Genomic DNA, 21364 nt, shown 5'->3' on the forward strand with positions numbered 1-21364 from the left:
GGAAAGTTTTTTTGTGATTTACATAGAATGCCTTCCTACACAATTACATAATTGCTTGTAGTATTACAGTTATAATGATATCAGCGATGATGACAGTTATGATAAAAGCTTTCTATGAGCAATGATACCTTTCTCTGAGGATCTTACTTTAAAATCAGATTCCACATTGGACTTTTACTAGGTAGGAATTGAGTCGTGAATATAATAACTTTTTTTTTTCTTCACACTAATAACTCCCAGGAAGGAAGCTCATGCAGAAATGAATTTGAGTTAAATGTAATAAGCTTATCATATACAAGGCTATCCCAAAATCCAAGCCAAACCTTGCCTAGCTTATGCAAGCAAACTCATTAAATCCTACAGAATCTACAAAGGCAAAAACGAAGCACACATGTACGAGAGTAGTGCTGTCAGTGCACCTAAAATGGTGTGCAAAAGGCATTACTAAAGGGTGTTTGCAGAGTCAGTTTGGCCTCTAGCTACATAAGTTTTTTTAGCCTTTACATTACCTTCATTACCACAACCTCTCTTCAATTTTGCTGTCCAACACCTGTAATAGTCACTTAACTGTTCAACTGTAATTGGTTTAAATATTATACTGTGCATGTACTCCAATTCAATCCACAGCACAACTCTGGGGTTCTCTCCCAATTACACTTTTAGATCCACATACTCTGTTAATTGAGAATATTTTCAAGTTTATTTACTGGTTTACACTATGATAGTAAGACTGGTGTAAAACACTGTAAACCATGACAATAATCAGTTTAAAAACTCTGCTGACGTTACTTGCCAGGGTAAGAAAAGGTTATTTAAACAGTACTGTACTTTTTTTTGGCTCCACTCTCTCTCTCTCTTTCATCTCCTTACTCTGTCACAACTTCGCAGCATGGTAACATAAGCTTCAAGCAAACAAAGGTAAACATTGTCAGTAATTCAAGTTCTTTTAGAAGATGATTTTGAATAGCCTTTTACAGTTTAAGAGGACTGAACACTGAAGAGGCTACCTGGTGACTGTCAAAGTTTGAATATTTTCAACTTACAGTGTTACAAAAAGCTAACAGAACTATATTCTGCATTTTTAGTCACATAAGCATTGTAGTTATTCTATTATAAAATAGTATAGCCAGTGCATGAATATTTTAATAAATTAATTATTCCAGATTTTACTCACAGTGATGTACAGGTATTGACATTAGATGTACTAAAACCTCTGAAAAATGATTCCAGTTCAATTGTAAAATAAGAAAATTTTTAAACAATATTCATGGACTCTCCTGTCAAAACAGATTTTAAAGCTTTTGCTAGAAGTCTTCCACTTCTTGTAAAGATTTTGCTCTTCCATACAAAGAAATTCATTAAGTCCTTCCAAGTGGGAACATCTGTTATAAACTCATGTGATACTGTTTGCTTATCAGAGGCTGTTTCCTTGTCTTGTGCAGTTTCTTTATTTTCCCAGTTGGTAGATTTTCGTTTACTGTAAATCAACTTTGGATTTGAAAACCATGGTCTGTGCCTTTGACATGATTTTGAAATCCCTTCATCACCACTCGCACTTAAATTGCTTTCACCTATGCTGTGAGCATTTTCTTTTGCTGTTGAGGAATCAGAATTATTTTTCATGCCAGTGATTCCCCTCTTGAGAGTTTCATTAATGAAGGTGTACATAAAAACAGAAGGCTTATCAGAGGTGGTCTTAACTTGGTGCAAAGACTCAGATGGAAGGGAAATCTTCTGTCCTTGTCTCAACGTAACTTCACAACCTTCATTTAGCTTTTTATGTGCAACTCTTTTGTGGTTGGTCTTATTGATCTCTGTGGCTTTAACAGTGCCAACAATGTTCTCTTGTTTGATATTCTTCATGGAACTTATTATGTTGAGGTTCATCTCTGGATCCTTGGATATTAATTCGAGATGTATTGATTCACAAGTCTGATGTGAAATTTCCAAAAACACTGTTACTTGTCCCTGTAGAACTTCAATTGTTGTATTTCTTAATTCCTTACTAAGGTAGTTTTCAAGCGTCATACCTGTTGGAATAGAGAAAATCACTATAGATTTTCAAATTATATTGGTAAATTGGCCATTTTCACATTACAGTAATTTATTAGAAGTAAAATAGCAGTGATTAAAATGTACCTGGAAAATCAGCAATGAATATGGTATTAGCAGCCAATGAAATTTCTTCATACAACTTCTGTATTTCGCGTAGGCGGCTCCTCCATGGACTGAGTTCTGATAGAATAGGTAGCACCCACTGTGTCTGGAAGAAACAAAAATGTGTTGGCCCTTATTAATGCTTTTAGGATTTGGAAGGGGTGGGGTGTCAAAATCTGTCTGAGCCAGAACATTAACCCTTCTGTGACTGCTTTTAGGATTTGGAAGGGGTGGGGTGTCAAAATCTGTCTGAGCCAGAACATTAACCCTTCTATGACTGCTTTAGGATTTGGAAGGGGTGGGGTGTCAAAATCTGTCTGAGCCAGAACATCAACCCTTCACTGACTGAGCAAAAATGCTTAGCGATAATTTTTTTTAACACACTGTGTAACCTTATGCTTCATGCTGTGTTAATGAAGTCGATATCATTTTAACAGAGTTGATCTTTATCATTATGTATTTAGAGATGCTAAAAATAAAACAAACAAACAAACAATGCCATGAGTGAGTTTGTCATAATTAAATATTGTTCCTAAACGTATCTTTCCTACTACTATGCATACCAATGACCCTCATAAATTTGGTTAATTTTTAGATATTGATATTGGTATTAATAATGTCAAAATATATGATAAAGAGAAAATTTTTAGTTTTAACATAATATGACTTTCAAAATTTTTATAAAATATATACCTACTATATATCTACTACTATGACCAGTTAAGTATAAACTTCACAAATCTGCCAATGTGCTTATGTTTATATGGAAGGACATGACTTTATAATATTTAAATTCCAGGTGTTTGTTAACAAACTGCTTTATAATGGCTTCCCTTCCTGGCTGTTAAAAAAATTAACAAATTAAGCTGTATCAGTCCATATATTTATAACAAATTTTAATTATTGACTAGGAACTGTTTACATGAATATTATTTTCATAGCTATTAATTTTTTTTATTTTAGATTCTTTTATATGACTATATGATCTGGAAGTTGTGGCATAGTAAGATATCTAATTATGGTGTGCACAGCTTTTCTTCCTAAGGAAAGAATCATTACAGTACTGTGTTGTCTGTATCTTGCATTTTATAAATAATGTGTAATTTTATTATTATATAATATTGCAGGTAGGCATGATAATGGAGGGACAATTGTATGCAACCCTTTACCCTTCTTGTATCTATTACTGTCCCTACTTTACTATGTCCTCTCATTTTCACTACCTATTTATGTGAGGCTGACACTTGTATCGTAGTTTACTGGATGGCGGAGGTGAGCTTAGTGAAGCCTGAAGCCACTACCTGGTCCTAAGTCTAGGACCTTATGTTATGATCATTTTGTCAACCTTATCCTTACTCATGTTAATGTTTACTTTATACTTCATTGTAATAAGTAAATTTACTTTGCTCTACTGATCTCTAGCTTAATATTTCTTATTAATATTATTTTTTATCTGTTACCTTTCTTTTATCACTCATTCCTTTCATTTTTAAAATTTTCTTTCTTATACATTCCATACATTTTTAATGCTAATATGACATAACTACTGAGACAATGGTGATCCTCAAGTTAATAATTCAAAAAGATGAAACATGAATATACTGTAAGGCTTTCCATTAAGTTTTCAGCAGTAGCAGTGAGCTGCTATGAGCAATTTTCTTTGCTAAGTACTTTAAAAACAACATGTCAAATTACACTGTCCACGGCTACTGTTGTTTACTGAAGCTCTTCAGTAACTTAATGTTAAGCACAACTTACATATAAAGGAAATTCATCAAGACTGGGTTACAAAGTATTCCATCCCTTTACAGTTAGTTTTAAATGATTTGTTTAACCAGACATTCCTTTACAAGTTGCAAGTAATTTTTATATTTTGCGTAATCACACTAGATTTCAAACAAAGACAAAATAAATGACTTCTTGACATAATTTCTCCACTAACATTTGTACAGGTCATAAGGTAATATTTAACTTACCTTCTGCCAAGGTGACCATGGTGCTTCTAGAACATCTATATTGGGATCATAAACTCTCTGTTGAAATCTTCTGTTCAAAGATCTCCACACATCAAAGTGCAAAGAAAAGTTAGCCATACCAAAATGAGTTAGCTTATCTTCAAGGCACTGGCCAAGTTGCACTGCCATGTCTACGTGACTGGCCCATCGATTATTTTTCACCCAGACCTGCAAAAGATATGTTGCCATATGTATTCAAGCATAATTTATGAATCACTCAAGTAAATTTTATTAAGAAATTTTCATTTTTATTATTTAGTTAACAATGAACTGTCAATTACATCAAATTGTAGCTAAAAAATCAAGCTTAACTACTAAGTCTCATTTTTTTTGTACAATTCCACTGAAGGTGCATACACTTTCTGAGAAGGTAAAAAAAAATTGGGCTATTTAAAAAATCAAGCTTAACTACTAAGTCTCTCATTTTTTTTGTACAATTCCACTGAAGGTGCATACACTTTCTGAGAGGGTAAACAAAAATTGGGCTATTTCATCCATGTACAACATACTGGTAATATAAATACTAGTGTAATTTCACTTTAAACAGTAAAAGTATGTAAAGGCTACAAACTACTATTGCTCCTGATATGCACACCATTATACTATAATCTGACAAACTGCACATTTTGAGAAATTTTCATTAGGGGAAGCTTTAGGGGTTTAATTTTTGTTTACCTTAATGGGTCCTTGACTTTAACATCAATAATCACTTGTTTTGTAACACTATTACTCATTTTAATATTGCCTACATTTAAAGTCACAACACCTCACGTTGAAAATGGGAAATTATAGTCATGATAAAGCCCTTTTGATAATGTGCAGGGTTACTATACATTCTATAATAGTAATATAATTTGCCCATATTTTCATACACATTGCCCCAAAGTCATAAGACTCCATAATATTGACCTCAAAAATTAATTTTCTCTTCAAAAAGTAAACCCATCTTAAGGGTCCACCCTGCAGCTGTGAAAAGTGGAGTGGTGGATGCTGCAAATGAAGAAAGAAACCTCCAAGTGGTTTGCCATACATGTTAATTTCCATTAGATGTTAAAGTGACCAGAATGATCTATGTTGATAACGTGTTAACACAGAATTTCCTATGCTGGAGATTAATAGTCGCAGCAAGGAATTAGGCTAGCTTCTGTATACAGGTTGCCAGCCCTCATCATGGTATCATTTGTTGTAAAATGCAAGTAAGCCTTAAGTCTGACATTAGCATTCACAAAATTAAGATTAGTTATCAGAAACTTACATTAGGATCCACATAAGTCTTATGCTGTGTTTCCTTATTAACAGCTGTGATCTTGATGTGTAAGGTATCCCAAGAATGAACCATCATATCCCAACTGTAGCCATATGGGCCCTCAGTCCAAGTGTTATATCCCTGAAACAAATGGGCATTAATGATTAACAATAGTGGAAGAAATTGTCAATTATTTTAATGTTTTAAATAACTTAGGCCTTCCAAGAAGAGTTAATTAATGATTTCATCTCCCTTGTTATAATAATAATAATAATAATAATGATAATAATAATAATAATAATAATGTTTAACAGAATTCCATCTTGTACAGTTACACCACTGGATTTCATTCTGTTTTTTTATGCTGGAAGTCAACAGTTACTTCCAAAAACAATTACTATATATTTCACTACAGAATATAAGCAAAATACAGTTAGTTTCTGGTCTCATAGTACTGTAATTATTAAAGTGGAAGTGTTAAAGTAGATGAGTCTCACATTAGTTATTAATTGATTTCCCAGTTGAACACGGTCAGGAATTGTCTCTACTATAAGAAAGGAACATAAAACATTTTCCAATGCAAGTGTTTATTTATAGGAATTTAACTTGTCACACATGATGAGACAAATTTCTCTAAGGCATCAAATGTAGTAAAATCTTGAAAATACTGATTACTTACACAGTACAGTGGGTTACATTGCACATGAGACAAAGCTTCATAATCGTTTGGAATACCTTTGTGATGAAATGAGAGAACGGTAGGAAAAGTTGCAGGATGATGTAGGCAAGGACCACCAATGTCGTCAGTTTTTGCTTCCCATAGACTGTTGAGCTTTCTGTAGAAGGTAAAAATGCTTTAACTATACCTTATTGGAGAATCCTAGTTGGCACTTAAAAAGTGTACTATAAAATATATTGTTTTCTGTGGCTATTTTACAGTTCATGGGGGTTTATATTTCTGAACTGTTACCCTGCTGCTTTTATTTGATATAACTGTTCATCTTTACTTTAGGTGATTATCCAAATTACAGTAATTTTTTTCAAATTAGAGTTCATACTGCCCAGAATAATGAAAAAAGTAGTTCTTTCCACCAGGCCACCCATTGAAATTGGGAAATAATAGCAATATGCAAAGTCATGAATTTAAATGGATGAGGATGAATCATTTTATTATGGAACCTAACAATTAATGTGGAATACTGTATGAACATTTTTCATAAATAAAGATATGCAAATTAAGAAATGGCTTTACAGTATACTAACACCAATGAGCTAAATTGGGAAAATTACTTTTGGTGAACATCCATATGTATAAGTTACCAAAATGTACATACCTTCATAACAGCAGTCTGGGTTCCTCTGTAAAAGCAGTAGAACTTCTTTCTTGTTACAGTCATTTTTGGTCTCCATACTAGATTTCAATGCTTTTCTGTCTTCTTTCCCAGAAATCAAATCTGTATTACCTGTTTCCCTAGCATTCCTCTGATGCACAGATACCTTAACATGTAGACTAAATCTAATTTTCAGTCTGATCTTGTCCAGCAATGATTTGGAGTAGTAATAAAATGATGAGAACACTTTCTTAGCTGAAGAAATTAGAGTTCGGGGCCAAGACATTTGGCAGAAGATGGGCATGGTTGCCATGCATACCCAAGGAAACATTCCTGATAATGACAGTGAAAGGGTTACTATCATTATTAAATTAAATGTACTTTTTCATATTCAAGCATTATTTGCTACTAAACGTACACAAGCTTTCACAATTAAACAAAGATGTCGGTTGGTACTGTACCTCAGTAACTAATGAGAACTACTTAAGTGCTTGGATGTATGGTTGCATATAAATGGACAGACTGTCGCACAAAAATGTCATGAGAAAAAATAAAAATCTGATATACAGCAAGTGAGTGACAAAGTTAATGGGCAAAAATTTACATTAAGGATCAAAGAAAATCCATTTAAAAGTGTTGGGAGCTAAACCGACAATCTAAACTACAGTTATACTTATTGTTTCCTGATACCTAACTGTCAGAGAAATTTTGACATAAACTTCTTAACTTGTTATAAAGATGAAAGTTTCACTTACCAATTGTAAATATCTGTGAATTCATTAGATGAAATGCCATTCCAAAGAAGAGAGCCACTTTCCTTGTCTGATCTAAAAAGAGGAAGAATCCAATGGTGAGGTCTAGGGCGAATCCTCCGAGGTGGATTATATAATAGTCAATGCTGTCATTACTTAGTATCAGCCTGGAAAAGAAATTTTGATAATGTGAAATATGTAGTTAACTAAATCATAAATTACAGCAGGTATATATTCAAAACATCACTAGATTATTGCTTTGGTTTACTCTTGCCATACCTTTACTTGTTGTATTAGGCACTCGACAGGAAATAAGGTTCTCAGATGGATGAGTAGAATAATAAGAAGATAAAGAATAAGAAATTAACACATCAGGGGATCAGCAAAAGCTGATGAGCTGGGAAGAAGAGAGATCATGTTGCATGAAAATCATGGAAATGAAAGTTCTAGGGGAAAAAAGAGAGGATGGCCTAAAAGATGGAAAGATTACATCTGAAAAGACATGGGAAACAAGGAAGAACACGAGATGGAAACACTTGGAAAATGCTCATTAAAAACAGTGACCCCAACTAGGGACTAAGATGAAAGGAAGAAGAATTAGGTAAACAACATGTCACTTCAAATGATTAGCAACAGAAGCATATCTGAGAAAACCCTTGGTTGTCTCCCTTGTCTATCTAAGATTCAAATAACATGATGATTATTTAACTAATTGAAGACTGCAAAGATTGCTTATTGAAGATAAAAAGAAATTTAATTCTTGTCATCTGAATTTCCATCAGGCTGGTGATTATACAAAAATTATTTGGCATAAGAGAGGGTGATGTTTTATTTTACTAAGATCAATCCCTCAGAAATATTAAATACATGCCTAGTCTAGGAAAAATAATTATATCAATTACTCTGTTTATTCTTAGCAGTTTATATATATTCTAAGCTCATGATCTTAGACGGTGACCACTTACATTATTTTCATTACATGAACTTAGAGGACCTTACCAATGTTCAGGGTAGAATTCTCCTAGTTTTCAACGTTTCTATTTAAGTCTTTAATAGCATAGAATGATGTTTATTTCTCTGTTACTATTTCACCCGGTGACACGGGACCCGATCCAGAAGGATTTTGCGACAAAGGAAAATCTATTTCAGAGGAGCCAGTGTCTGATATTCTATTTTCATTCTCTCCTCCCTTGATAAACTTCATTCCTAGTGGTGGAGTGCTAACATGGAATGCGGCTAGTGTTGCCTTGTATACAGTCCTTGAAGTAGTGCATGGGCTTATGCTCGGCACCTCTCTGCGTTAGGACTTTTGACATTGGGAATCTCTATAGGATGAGTTCCGTGTTTTGTAGTTCACCCTTTTCCATACGACTCCATTTAGTGGGCTCGCTCTGAGGTAATGCTCCAGCATTTCATTTAGCTCTCTGGTATCTAGCAGCAGAATTACCTAGAAATAAGTGCTGAATGGACTATTTCACCAGGTGACATGGAGGCCCCTCCAGAAATAGATTTTCCTTTGTCAAAATCCTTTATATATATATATATATATATATATATATATATATATATATATATATATATATATATATATATATATATATATATCAGTTATTCTGTTCATGTCTTAACAGTTTATACTCTATATCTTCTCATGCTGTGCATCAGTGCAATTTACTGGAAGATTATAGTATTACCTTTGCTGTGTCATGGATAGCTTTTGTCCCTGTCATTAAGATAATCCCAAAAAAGACATAAACAGATAATTACAAAATTATAATTAAAATCATATGGCAGATGATGGAAAAATGTGATCACATCGTAGAATGATATACTGTCAACTTCAACAAGTGCATTAAGAAATCTAGCATTCAAGGTCCTGAAATCAAATAAACACAGATAGCATTACCTATCATTTGATGCAAATTTTGCAGACCTAAAGATGTGTACATTTGCAACATTTTTACGACAAGGAGAGGCCCTTTGTTCAAACCTAACTGAGAATTACAGTATTCATCTGAATACCTGTATGAAAGGCCATTATCTATGTCCATTTACTCTTAGCTAAACTGAACTAAGTGTTGAATATTACAATGAAATCTTTCACAGTTCTTCAGCAGAATGTTAGAGTTTTTTGCCATCTCTATTAATTTCTGCTGTGAGTTGCATTATTTTAATACAAGACAATATGGATTTCTGAGGGAAATATTTTTAGTTTCATAACACAGTTTACTGTATCATTCATCATTCACCATCATCTTTTTATTTCAATTTCATATTTTTCCATCACAAGGTTAGATGTGACGCAAGTAATCTCCAGTCTCTCCTATCTTGTGCATTTTCTTCATGAATTCCCATCTGGTCCAAGCATTTCTCTAGGATGTTTCTTAATTTTCTGGCCTTTCCTACTGGTATTCACTCTACAACTTCCAAAACTACTATTTTTCCCCATCTTTGAAAAATGAAAAATAGATGGTTTGGGCGAGAGATGAGCAGAGTGGAGCAGTTAGTCATAAAAGTAGTAAAATACCAGTAAATCTCAGAGAAAGGGTACTGATGAAGTTCTGGACCAGGTTGGAATTCAGGCAGAAAGCACACACAAACAAAGGAATGCAAAAGAAAATACTCCACTGTGTATCCTGAAACTAAAATGCTGTTTTCAAGATTACATATGTCATCTCTCATGGAGGTACTACAATGCATTTTGTCCAAAGGCATGTATCAGCAGACATGAATTCAGTGATAGCAATTAGCTTTCAGCTTATATTTGCAAACAAATAGCTAAAATTTATGCTTTGGGATCTATATATAAAGTATTCAAGAACTATTTTGGCCAACATATTGTGAAGATTAATATTTATGACTAACAACATGGGTGTAAGCAGATTTTACCGTTGTATTTGCATTAACTTCAATACTGCCTGAAAATTTCTCCAAGGCTACTAATCATACCTCAGTTAATGGACAACTCTGTTAGGGGACGTTTTGTCAGATAAAAAATCTGCTTTGTTAACGGGCATCTGTTCGGTTTAAGGACGGACAAAGATGACTGGCTAGAACACTTATGGGTTTAAGCACATCATGTGTGTGTGTGCAGTTCCAAGCAGAAACAAAGGGATGGGTTCAGACTATATGTGGGTCTCTCTCAGTGCACACTGCTAAACTTTTTGTGTGGACATTTTTTTTTAACTGAGTGCTAGTGCTATAACTGTACTGTATGTACTAAGTCATCCTGGCTCCTGAGAAGGCTAGGATGTCCATTAGGCAAAAATAAAGAGGAAATCTATAGATTCAAAAGGAAATATAGAAACACATGAAAGTGGTGTCTAAGTGGTTGATCTAAGTGAAGGAGTATGGGGTGGGTAAGGATAAACAAACAATTTCTTCCATCATAAAATGTAAGAAGCTGATGTTGCCAAGGAAGTGAAATCTGCTACGTAACAAAGGTCGGAAACAACTGAAGAGGTTGGGAATTTGCTGTCAACTTGGATAATGAATGGCACTTAGCTGGTAATAATGCTTTTTTGAGGTGATCTTATGTAAAAAAGCAAAAAAACTGCATGCTGATCTTTCAAAAACCACCCTTGGAATGAGTGCTTTCTCCTCTTCACCTTCCTCAACACCTTCCACATAGGCCAGCAATTCTCCCAATTACAGATTAAGTGAGAACAAATGTGCATCTAATCTATTTCATGTATGTATCTACTTTATGTTTTTCTGTGTAATTTCTGCATACTATGCATGTTAAATTTGAGTTAAAATGCTTTTTTTTTTTTGGTGTACAGTATTTCTGGAGGTCTGGGAGGGATTGATTCCATTCCCATTATTTCTTATGAGAAAAATTTGCTTGGTTAAAAGATAATTCATTTAAAGGATAGCCTTCTGGATTGGAGTCCAATAGTCAAGGTATGACTGAACAAGCAAGGACTCCATATATTAGATACATGGCCTTGTGAGGACTGAAAGCTCAATTACTGTCTCAACAGTTCTACAATATTTCTTTCATAGAAACAATCTGGATTGGAGAGGTCTGCATTCTGATTGAAATTAAAAACCTTTTGAAATTCTCTCAAACTGTACCTGAAGGGAAGAAACACCCAGTGCTCAGACAGATGTTGCATCGAGAAGCCATACAGCCAGTCAGGATCTAGCTTTTTCAAGCCAGCAAAGAAGTACAACAGGAACACTTGAAAACGAAGCACTGTGTAGCTCCACAAGGGCACGTGGCTATTTTTGAGTGCAGGAGTTGTGATGGAATCTACAGACCTGGAAGAGAAATCAATGTTAGGCTATGAACATGTTTCTTTCAGTTCTGGTTGGCGTGGTCAAATTTTCATAGAGCATGACAAATATAGTATAAACGTGGTCAGGAAGGAGTTTACTTGAAGAGGCACACAAATCAGCTGGCCTTACAAACTAACCTTGCATGGACAGAGCTTCACCTCTAGCCTCCCATTTTACCAATACTGTACCCCACATCCACAACTACATCTGACACCTTAACTTCATTACATGAATATTCATAAACTGCTCAACTTTAATATATGCATTAAAGAAATGGAACTTCATTGTCAGATGCTGGAAAGTGCCACATTGCTTTTGTTTAACTCACCAACATCTGTGTGGATCAGAGAAGAGCATCATTGTTGATATTAATCCGTAGAGATATGAATGGTTGTTCCAGGTGCCCTTGTCCAGGAGGAAAAGATACCAGTAGGATGTCACAAAAACTCCACAGCTAAGACGCCATTTCCACCCCAAAATCATCAGAAGTGTGCCTGTAAATAGGGTTCCAAATGCTTTACAAGGACTGTAGGAATTCAAGAGCACCACATGATGAAGAGTATAAGCTATGCTGTATGTTCAAAGAGGACAGTCCTCTGCATATGATAAAATGTAAATTCAAAACGTTACAATCTAATAATTTAATTGAGGTATTTCTGAAATAAAAACTCTTACCTGATTATGTTACACGTTAAAGATCAGAAAAGCTATTTCCTTATGATTACTTCAAGAGTTAACTATCTAATAGTCTCTACTACTGGAAGTTAAGGACTAAGAATGTCTTTGCAAATTAAAGAAAAAGAGCAGTGATGTTCTTGAAGAACAAGAAGGCTGGTATCTTAGAAATAAACAACACAACTTAAGTCTCACATTTACATCCACTGTTACTGCTTCAGTGCATAATTAAGATTTTCCAGTGATACTTATAATCATGGCATAAATACCTTTTCCTTTTTAGTTCCCACCCAAAAACAATTAAGTCATCCACATAATTTTTAATCGAAGAAAATCTGTGACTGCATTTATAAGGGATCAGAAAGGTACATCAGAAATAAGAGGTGGCAATACTGAATAGGTACATACCACAGCTCTGACTATCAAAGTAATTTACCCTTACTCCTAGCAGAACTCACCCCTAACTAATTAGTGGTTCAGCTCCCATCTTGACCATGAGCTCCTTCCGTGCTCACAAACAAATGGTATGTGTGTCCTAGAGGCACATCAAACCACATACTTGAACAAGCCATGTAGCATCATAATACTTACAAACGACCATCACACCATAGAGGAGCAACATCCAGCGCAGTGGGAAAGGTTTTATCCAGTTAAACAGTGGAAAATGGCAGAGCTTTGGATCTCCCCATAACTGATCAGCAATTCCCATTCCTCTCTCTTGTGGTAAATCCAAGAGCATCAGAATTCCTGGTTTAGAAATAGAGTTTATCACCAATTAGTGGCTCTTCAGATAAATGTTACTCACAGATTGGATAATGACTTAATCACAAGGCTCTACCTGAAATTATTATTATCATTATTATTATTATTATTGTTAAAATAACTTTACAACTGCAAAGCTTCAGTGGCACATTACTTTATTGTATTTTGGTTATTCTGAACATAATACTTTATCATTCATAAGAAAGAACCCTTAGTTTTGTATCCATGCAAAAAACTGAGATAAAGTTAAAAGCTATGAATATTTCATGCACTGCATACTTATAACTTAACCCTTATAAGTAAGTAATGTTTTACAACTTTTAAAAAGCTGATTATTACTTATCCTTGACCCACTATGTGTTTTATGGAAATATTCTGAAATGTGATTTAGCTGTTTATCAAGTTTACATGAAAAATTTATTCCATAGAATTTCTGGTTACAATCGCAGTGGTGTTCATACCTGTACAAATTCAATCCTAGCAAAATTAGAAGGTTTTTAAAAACCATTCTCATTATTTTCAATCATTCATGCATACACTGCAGTGCTAATAGTTTAAACATACTTGATAATAAATTCAAGATAATACAATATGCCAAGAATGCTCTCATGGTGCCTTACTCATGGGGTATACAAGTAAGCAGTGATTATTAGAAGAATACTATCTTCTTTTTTTTCTCGAGATTTAATGACCCAGAGTGGGTTTGTTATGTAAGACTAGATGCCTCACAGACACTGGTGCAGTGAACTTATATGGAGAGTTCACTGTGTAGAATTACTCATCACCTACCTGGTGATGGATCTGGAAGTGACTATTTTTTTCTATTAAATTTTTATGTTGAAAGTTCTAAAGTATTACAAGATTTTTGTATCAACTCTGTACATACATAAAAATTAATTTTATTGCAGTACATTCTTCCTTACTGAAGAATGTTCTGCTTTTTCCTGACAGAATGTCAACTAAAAATCTCTGAAGCCTTGTGCAGTGCAGAATATGATGCCTCTACTCTATTCTTTAAATAAAGCTGGATGGAATGCAAATTTTTTGTTAGTCTTCCAAACCTTCTATCTTGGTGACTGTGTTGATCAAAAACATGATTACAGCTTCCTGAACTACTGGGTCTTGTTTCTACTTCATAGTCTCTAAACTTTAAAAAGACTCTTCCCATTACACTGCCATATGTGGTACACTGTAAGTGGTACTTAAGGTACTTTGCAAGTTCCCTTTGGACCCCAGCTGCTTTGCTTTTTGCCTTTTGTGTTTCATCTGTTCTCTTGATCTTGCTCCAATTTTAACCTTGTTTGAGATCTTAGAATACTGTCATTTACCTCTCAGACCCTTGACATCCATTGTCAAGGAAAGGAAGGGACTTGTATTTTGGAAAGTCCAGATAAATCCTGTTTTATACAGAATATTTAGTGACTTCCACCTGAAGAGCTTCCTCTCTCCTATGTATAAATTTTAATTTATGTTTATTGTATATAGTGGTCTCATATTACTAGATTTTAATATTATTTATGTATGAATTTTATTTTGTTTCTGTTAGAACCTTCTACACTCTTTTCATTTATCAGTTTTAAGTTTACTGTAATATATATATATATATATATATATATATATATATATATATATATATACACATACATACATACATATATATACAGTATATATATATATATATATATATATATATATATATATATATGTATATATATATGACTAAATATTTTCTGTTAAAACATAAATACATATAATATTTTCTGTTAAAATAGAAATACATATAATAAAAGGGGCTCCTTTTATTACAATATATATATATATATATATATATATATATATATATATATATATATATATATATATATATATATATATATATATATATATATATATATATATATATAAATGCACACATAAATATAATATACCTGTATATAGTATGTGTGTATATATAAATATATATATATATATATATATATATATATATATATATATATATATATATATATATATATATATATATATATATATATATATATATACACAGCAGTTCCCAGTTTACAATGGTGTTTCTGTTCCTACGCCACGTTGTAAGCCAAGACAACGTCGAAAATCGTAAGTAAACCTTACTTTTAATCCTTTGGGTTTCTTGAAAACAACGTAACCTGTTTTTTTATTGAGATTTTCATAAAAAAAAACCTCCAAATTTTTATTATTCTGCTGTTTTTGAGCCATATTCCTTCTGTTGGATTGGCGTCATAAACCCGGAATGTGCATTGTAAACCACAAAATAATTTTTGAAGAATATATTGGAAAAGCGTCGTAAGCTTGGAACGTCGTGAGCTGTACCCGTCGTAACCCGGGGACTGCCTTGTGTGTGTGTGTGTGTGTGTGTGTGTGTGTGTGTATATGTATGTATATATATATATATATATATATATATATATATATATATATATATATATATATATATATATATATATATATATATATATATATATATATATATATATATATATATATATATATATATATATATATACATACACACACACACACACACTTATGCTTGAAGGTGCGGGAAAGAAAACTTACCAAAAGAATGTTGCTGATCTGACTGTAATCACCTACAAGGGTAAAATAAAATGAGAAGGAACAGGGGATGAAGGCCCTACTTTAGAGGGATTCTGGAGAGAAACTCTCGGATAACTAAATTACATGTATTTACGATACAAAATCAGAAGACAAGGAGGGATAAGGCAGGCCACTAGGGGTCCTTCTGCAGCACATACAAACGAATAATAGACATGAACTGGGTGCCGGGGATTACACTTCAATGGCACTGTTCATAAGGTTGCAATTGGAATTTCTTCGGTGCAACCAACAAGCATACAGTCGTGGCAGAGGGGTCAACAGCAGCAAGCACTCCTTTCTGCAACAGAGAAAGGCATACGATCACTTGATAAATTAACGTCAATAAGTGGCTAGTGCTGAGGGCGACAGAAATACTCTTTTCATAAAACACTACTGAATAAACTTGTGATACAATTTAACATGACAGGTCAGGTCCATGTAATAGTTGCACTTGGAAGCATAAATGTTTAGAAGAAAAAGCTAAGTGACTGGACAACCGCAATTCCTTACTGTACCTTAATTCTGAAGAGATGGCTCCTGTTGTTGTACCTATGGAAGGAAGTCACTCAGCCACAAAGGGATGTTAGCTTTGAAGGAGTGGGCAGTCAAAGGTGTGACTTTCTTGGCGGTGTTCTGGTCTCTCCCGATGTCCTGTGATGGGGAGCTATTTATCATCTCCTAGGACCACCGGCATTTGAGCCTGGCAGGCATCCAGATGCATTCTGGGTACATCCAACTTTCTCTTTGGGCGAATGCTGGGTGGTTAATGCATCCAACTTTCTCTTTTGGTGAAGGTTGCCTTATTAATCTGTGCCTCAAGTCATAAAGGAGGCGGGGACATCTTAATCAGTGCCTTGGGTCATTCAGGTGGTCAGGCATTTCTTTGAGTTCAAGGCAATATCTGGAATAAGAGGCTTATCGGTGTCACGGAGCTCAAGAAAGGATTAAAAGCAAAAGGGGAATCAGAATGAGATCGAAGGGCAATTTTCCACAACCGACGGTCCGCGTGTCACAGCCAGCAAACTTAATTAACAGGAGGTTATTAAGTTTGTTTATTATGAACTTTAACTTTATTCCTGAAAAACAAGTTGCCTTGGGAGTGTTAACTCTCTTAGCAATAATATATATATATATATATATATATATATATATATATATATATATATATATATATATATATATATATATATATATATATATATATATATACATATACACACTTATGCATTTACTGTATAAGCATTTTTAGGAGGGTGCCAAGTATTTGCAGATTTTAGCTTTTTCATGGGGGTTGTGGTACCTAACCCCTGCGAATACTGGGGGTTTACTGTGTGTGTGTGTGTGTGTGTGTGTGTGTGTGTGTGTTGTCTTGCTGCCCCTTCCAAGGGTTGGACTTAACGAGTCACCAGGGGAAACACCTTGAAGAAATCACTGTTCCCTTCTAGCTAAGCCAAAAACCTAATTTTTATGGTACATGTATATGTTTATTTGTTTTGTATGATAAATTTTTTTACCTAATAATAAGTACTAATTTTCAAATATTAATAATGATAATAATAATAATAATAAGAATAATAATATTAATAATATAATTGTAATTAAAAATTCGTGTGTGATACGTATTTTAAACAAACAAATATCTTTCCCTCATCTTCTGTAAGAAGCTCAAAGGCAAAGCCGTCAGACATGTTGATTTAACATGACAAGAAGAGGGAGTGTTGCTGATTAGCGGGTCAAAGGTTTCTTACGTAATTCTCTCTCTCTCTCTGTGTCCGTAATAATTCATAAAAATTTCACTCTCTTAAGGACAACTGTTATCTCTCTCTCTCTCTCGTTCGTAGTTAGTGCAACCTATGTATTACTGTTTCTCTGTATGTATTTAACTGCACAGCAGATAATTTTAAATTGATCTAATTTTACCTGTACCATCTACAAACTGTAAATGCGCTATTCTAAAACATAGAGCATTTCAGAAAAAAGAGAAAGAGACTGAATAAAGAAGTTTTTAAAAACGAGGTTGAGAAGACTTCTAAAAATAGATTGGTGGAATGGGGAGAGAGAGAATTAGTATACTAATCTTCACACTCTCCTAAATTTTTACGTCAACCATTTATTTCTTTTTTTTAAGGGTAATGTATTAGGCTAACTTTTAAATGAAATTACAGTAACTTTAATTTCATTTAAAAGTTAGTTTAATATTGAATTTCCATCTTTTGATATCTAATGTAAGAATAACTTCTCTCTCTCATGTTATTCTCTCTGTCTCCGTAATATAATTCTCTCTGTCTCCGTAATATAATTCATAAATAATTTAACTGGATATTTCAAGTAAGGACAATCTCTCTCTCTCTTTCTCTCTCTCTCGTGTTATTCTCTGTCTGTGTAATAACTGATAAATAATTTCATTCTTAAGTAAGGACAACCCTTATCTCTCTCTCTCTCTCTCTCGTTCATAGTTAGCGCTCACACATTTTTACAACTTATTATTTCTCTGTACGTCTTTACCTGTACAGTAGATAGTTTAAATTGATCTAATTTTACCTGTACCGTCTACGAAGTGTAAATGTGCTAGTGTGGCAAATACGTTCTAAAACTTAGAGACATAATAACTAAGAGTTGTATTAGTCCCAATAAAAAACACTGTTTGTTCATGAAAAAGCATTTCAGAACAAAGAGAAAGAGACTTAGAATAAAGAAGTTATTAAAAAGAAGCTGAGAAGACTTCTAAAAACAGATTGGTTGGAAGGGGAGAGTGAGAGAAATTCTCTCCCAACTCTCTATTTTTATGTCAACCATTTATTTCTTTTTTTAAGGGTACTGTATTAAGCAACTTTTAAATGAAATTACAGTAACTTTAATTTCATTTAAAAGTTAGTTTAATAATTTGGGAGCATGATTAGGGTCATATTTAGAGTTCAAACTTTAGAAATAAGCATTTATTAGCATTTTTAGAGACCGTGCCAAACTTACATGAAAATTCGCCTTGCGCGAGGGGTTCTGGAACCTAACCTCGTGTAAGTTTGAGGTATGACTGTCTATATATCGCAATAAACTTAAAACTCATAACGAAAAGTACAAAAGATTCTAACAGAAAAAAATCCAATGTAAATATTATCATCCAAATCTACTCAGATGAGACCACTAAGGATGGAATATAATGCTGTATTGCTAAAATGCATTTGTGAAGTGAATTCCAAGCCACTCCCACGACTAAATATGACTCAGTGTTTTTACTTCATGTATGTAAGATTTTTAAAACTTACATGAATTTTTTACATACAATACTGTAAGTGTCTTTCCTGGTTTTAGTGTCTGTACGTAGTTACATTTTATTTGCAGGGCCTTTTTTCTGTCCTTGTTTTTTTTTTTATACAATATTAAGCATCAGTCTCACTCTGGGGATTTCTCCACTTGTTCTCTGCGAAATTACGTCCTTGTGTTTTCTCTTACTATAACGAGAATCAGTTCTATTAATAAAGGGCATGCTGTCTATTCTCTGCATACTATGTTTTCGTAGCTAAATTAGCAGATTTGCCTACATAGTACAGATGGACATCATTTTGTCACTTAACTCATTATCTCTCCTATCAGGTTCAATCATTCTTTTATATATATATATATATATATATATATATATATATATATATATATATATATATATATATATATATATATATATATATATATATATTATATATATATATATATATATAATATATATATATATATATATATATATATATATATATATATATATATATATATATATATATATATATATATATATATATATATATATATATATATATAACCATATATATATATATAGAATCCTTCAGGACTCATAACCTAAAGAAAGCCAACTTTGAGAAATAAATGTGACTCATTGAACATATATATTAAAAATTTTCATCTTAGCAGAATGATGAATACATACATAGAGGGCTGGACAGTCCGACAGAGAAATATAGTCAAATAATTTAATTAGGGTCAATCATTAGATGTTGCCTGACAAAATAAACCAGATACCATAAAAATAACGCGACTTAGGACGGAAGAACAACCTGCAAAATGCAACTGGTTCAATTTTACAAACAGTTAGGCTGAATGAAAAAAAAATATAAATCAAACATTATTTTTCTTACTTACCAAACATGATTCTTGTTGCAGCAAGAGAAGCTGGGTCACATGGTCGGTAAAGCAGACGGGTGAGGTCATCCCAGGTCAGTAGCTGGTCGAGTCGAAATCCTAAGATTTCACTAACCCATGAAGGCCATCTAAATTTCTTCATCTGAAAAAGAAACCCATCTATATTGGATATCAAATTCTTAAATCTGAGATCTGAGTTACGAAAATTTCCTTCTTGCTGTTTTGAGACCAAAGTATAAAATCTAGCCCTATATAACTCTTTTTCTATCTCCATCATAAAAAAACTTGTTTCAGTGTTCTCGCCAAAACCTTATTACTGTACTATATCTGAATTTTCAATTTATTTTTAACCTGTCATAGATATGCTGTGTTCACTAAAAAAATGTCCACTAAACATTGATGAAAAAAATATTTTAACCTCTGAGATATACTGTGCTTGCTTAAAAACTCCAATTAAACAAGTAACAAGTACTTCCCTACATATGTGTCACAGATATTGTAATAGGTCCTTGTTCTCTTAAATAGAAAATTGGAGCTGAATACGACAGACAGAGATAAAGAGAGGGAAAACCTAGATTCTGCAATATGCTTTCCTTTCCTTTCCTTTCATACTATATTATCTATTGTATTTGATTTTCTAAGCATAATTTGGTTTTGGTCTACACTTGAAATACAGCAGACCAACTAAAGCAACTAAAGAACATTGCAAGGTACTGTACCACTTACAGTGTGCCCAGTATGGCTCACTGTCGAGCCGTTTCTGTTGGGTTTTACGAATCTACACGAATACACCAAGCCTTCAACACTTATCACACTTATAAGCCACCTGTGGGCAATGGCCTGTGGTGGCTTAAGATCATCTTAATATAAACTAACCACCCTACATCAACAGAGAAGATGGTGCTGATAGTCCTTTGCAGTGTCCTTTCGTCACCAGCTGCACTGAGCTCTGCCTTTTACTTTTCATGTGCTCCTTTCAGTCTCTCCCTACTCAGCTGTCCAACTTCTTTAAACTCAGCCTGGCTCCAATACTCAAATATCAGTGAAGAAAAAATCTTTTCGATCGAAACCTGCCAGTCCCCAAATGTGCCTTTGTTAATCAAGAAAGGAGAAAATAGTCTTGATTGTCGTTTCTAATATAGGTTAACTTTCACTGCAAGACCAATAATGCATTTCATGTCTAAGACGGATGCATAAGAAGCACTGAGAAACCAAAGTGATAAATTGAAGAAAATTACACAACAGTTTAATATCAGTTTCGAGTCTTCATCATCTGAGAGGTAGAAGGTGGCCGCCTACCCCTTACCATCCCTCGTGTGACTACAAATTTGAAACATCATTTCAACGATGACATTTCATTCT

The 21364-nt window shown here is 33.6% G+C and overlaps 1 protein-coding gene across 2 annotated transcripts in view; it reads right to left on the reverse strand.

Moving 5' to 3' along the window:
• Window positions 1-811: 811 nt before the first annotated feature.
• The window catches only part of GC (gamma-glutamyl carboxylase), a 52314-nt gene continuing 31761 nt past the window's right edge, over window positions 812-21364 (reverse strand). For both annotated transcript variants that reach the window (XM_067098916.1, XM_067098915.1), the window contains 11 exons: window positions 20003-20144; window positions 13049-13204; window positions 12111-12276; window positions 11579-11764; window positions 7505-7668; window positions 6753-7082; window positions 6154-6254; window positions 5428-5559; window positions 4134-4340; window positions 2140-2263; window positions 812-2030 (listed from right to left, as the gene is read on the reverse strand). In XM_067098916.1, coding sequence (XP_066955017.1) covers window positions 1255-2030; window positions 2140-2263; window positions 4134-4340; window positions 5428-5559; window positions 6154-6254; window positions 6753-7082; window positions 7505-7668; window positions 11579-11764; window positions 12111-12276; window positions 13049-13204; window positions 20003-20144 — 2484 coding nt within the window. In that variant the 3' untranslated portion in view covers window positions 812-1254. The remainder of the gene's footprint in view (window positions 2031-2139; window positions 2264-4133; window positions 4341-5427; window positions 5560-6153; window positions 6255-6752; window positions 7083-7504; window positions 7669-11578; window positions 11765-12110; window positions 12277-13048; window positions 13205-20002; window positions 20145-21364) is intronic.

The sequence above is a fragment of the Macrobrachium rosenbergii genome, chromosome 55 (assembly GCF_040412425.1).
Source record: "Macrobrachium rosenbergii isolate ZJJX-2024 chromosome 55, ASM4041242v1, whole genome shotgun sequence".
Taxonomy (NCBI): domain Eukaryota; kingdom Metazoa; phylum Arthropoda; class Malacostraca; order Decapoda; family Palaemonidae; genus Macrobrachium; species Macrobrachium rosenbergii.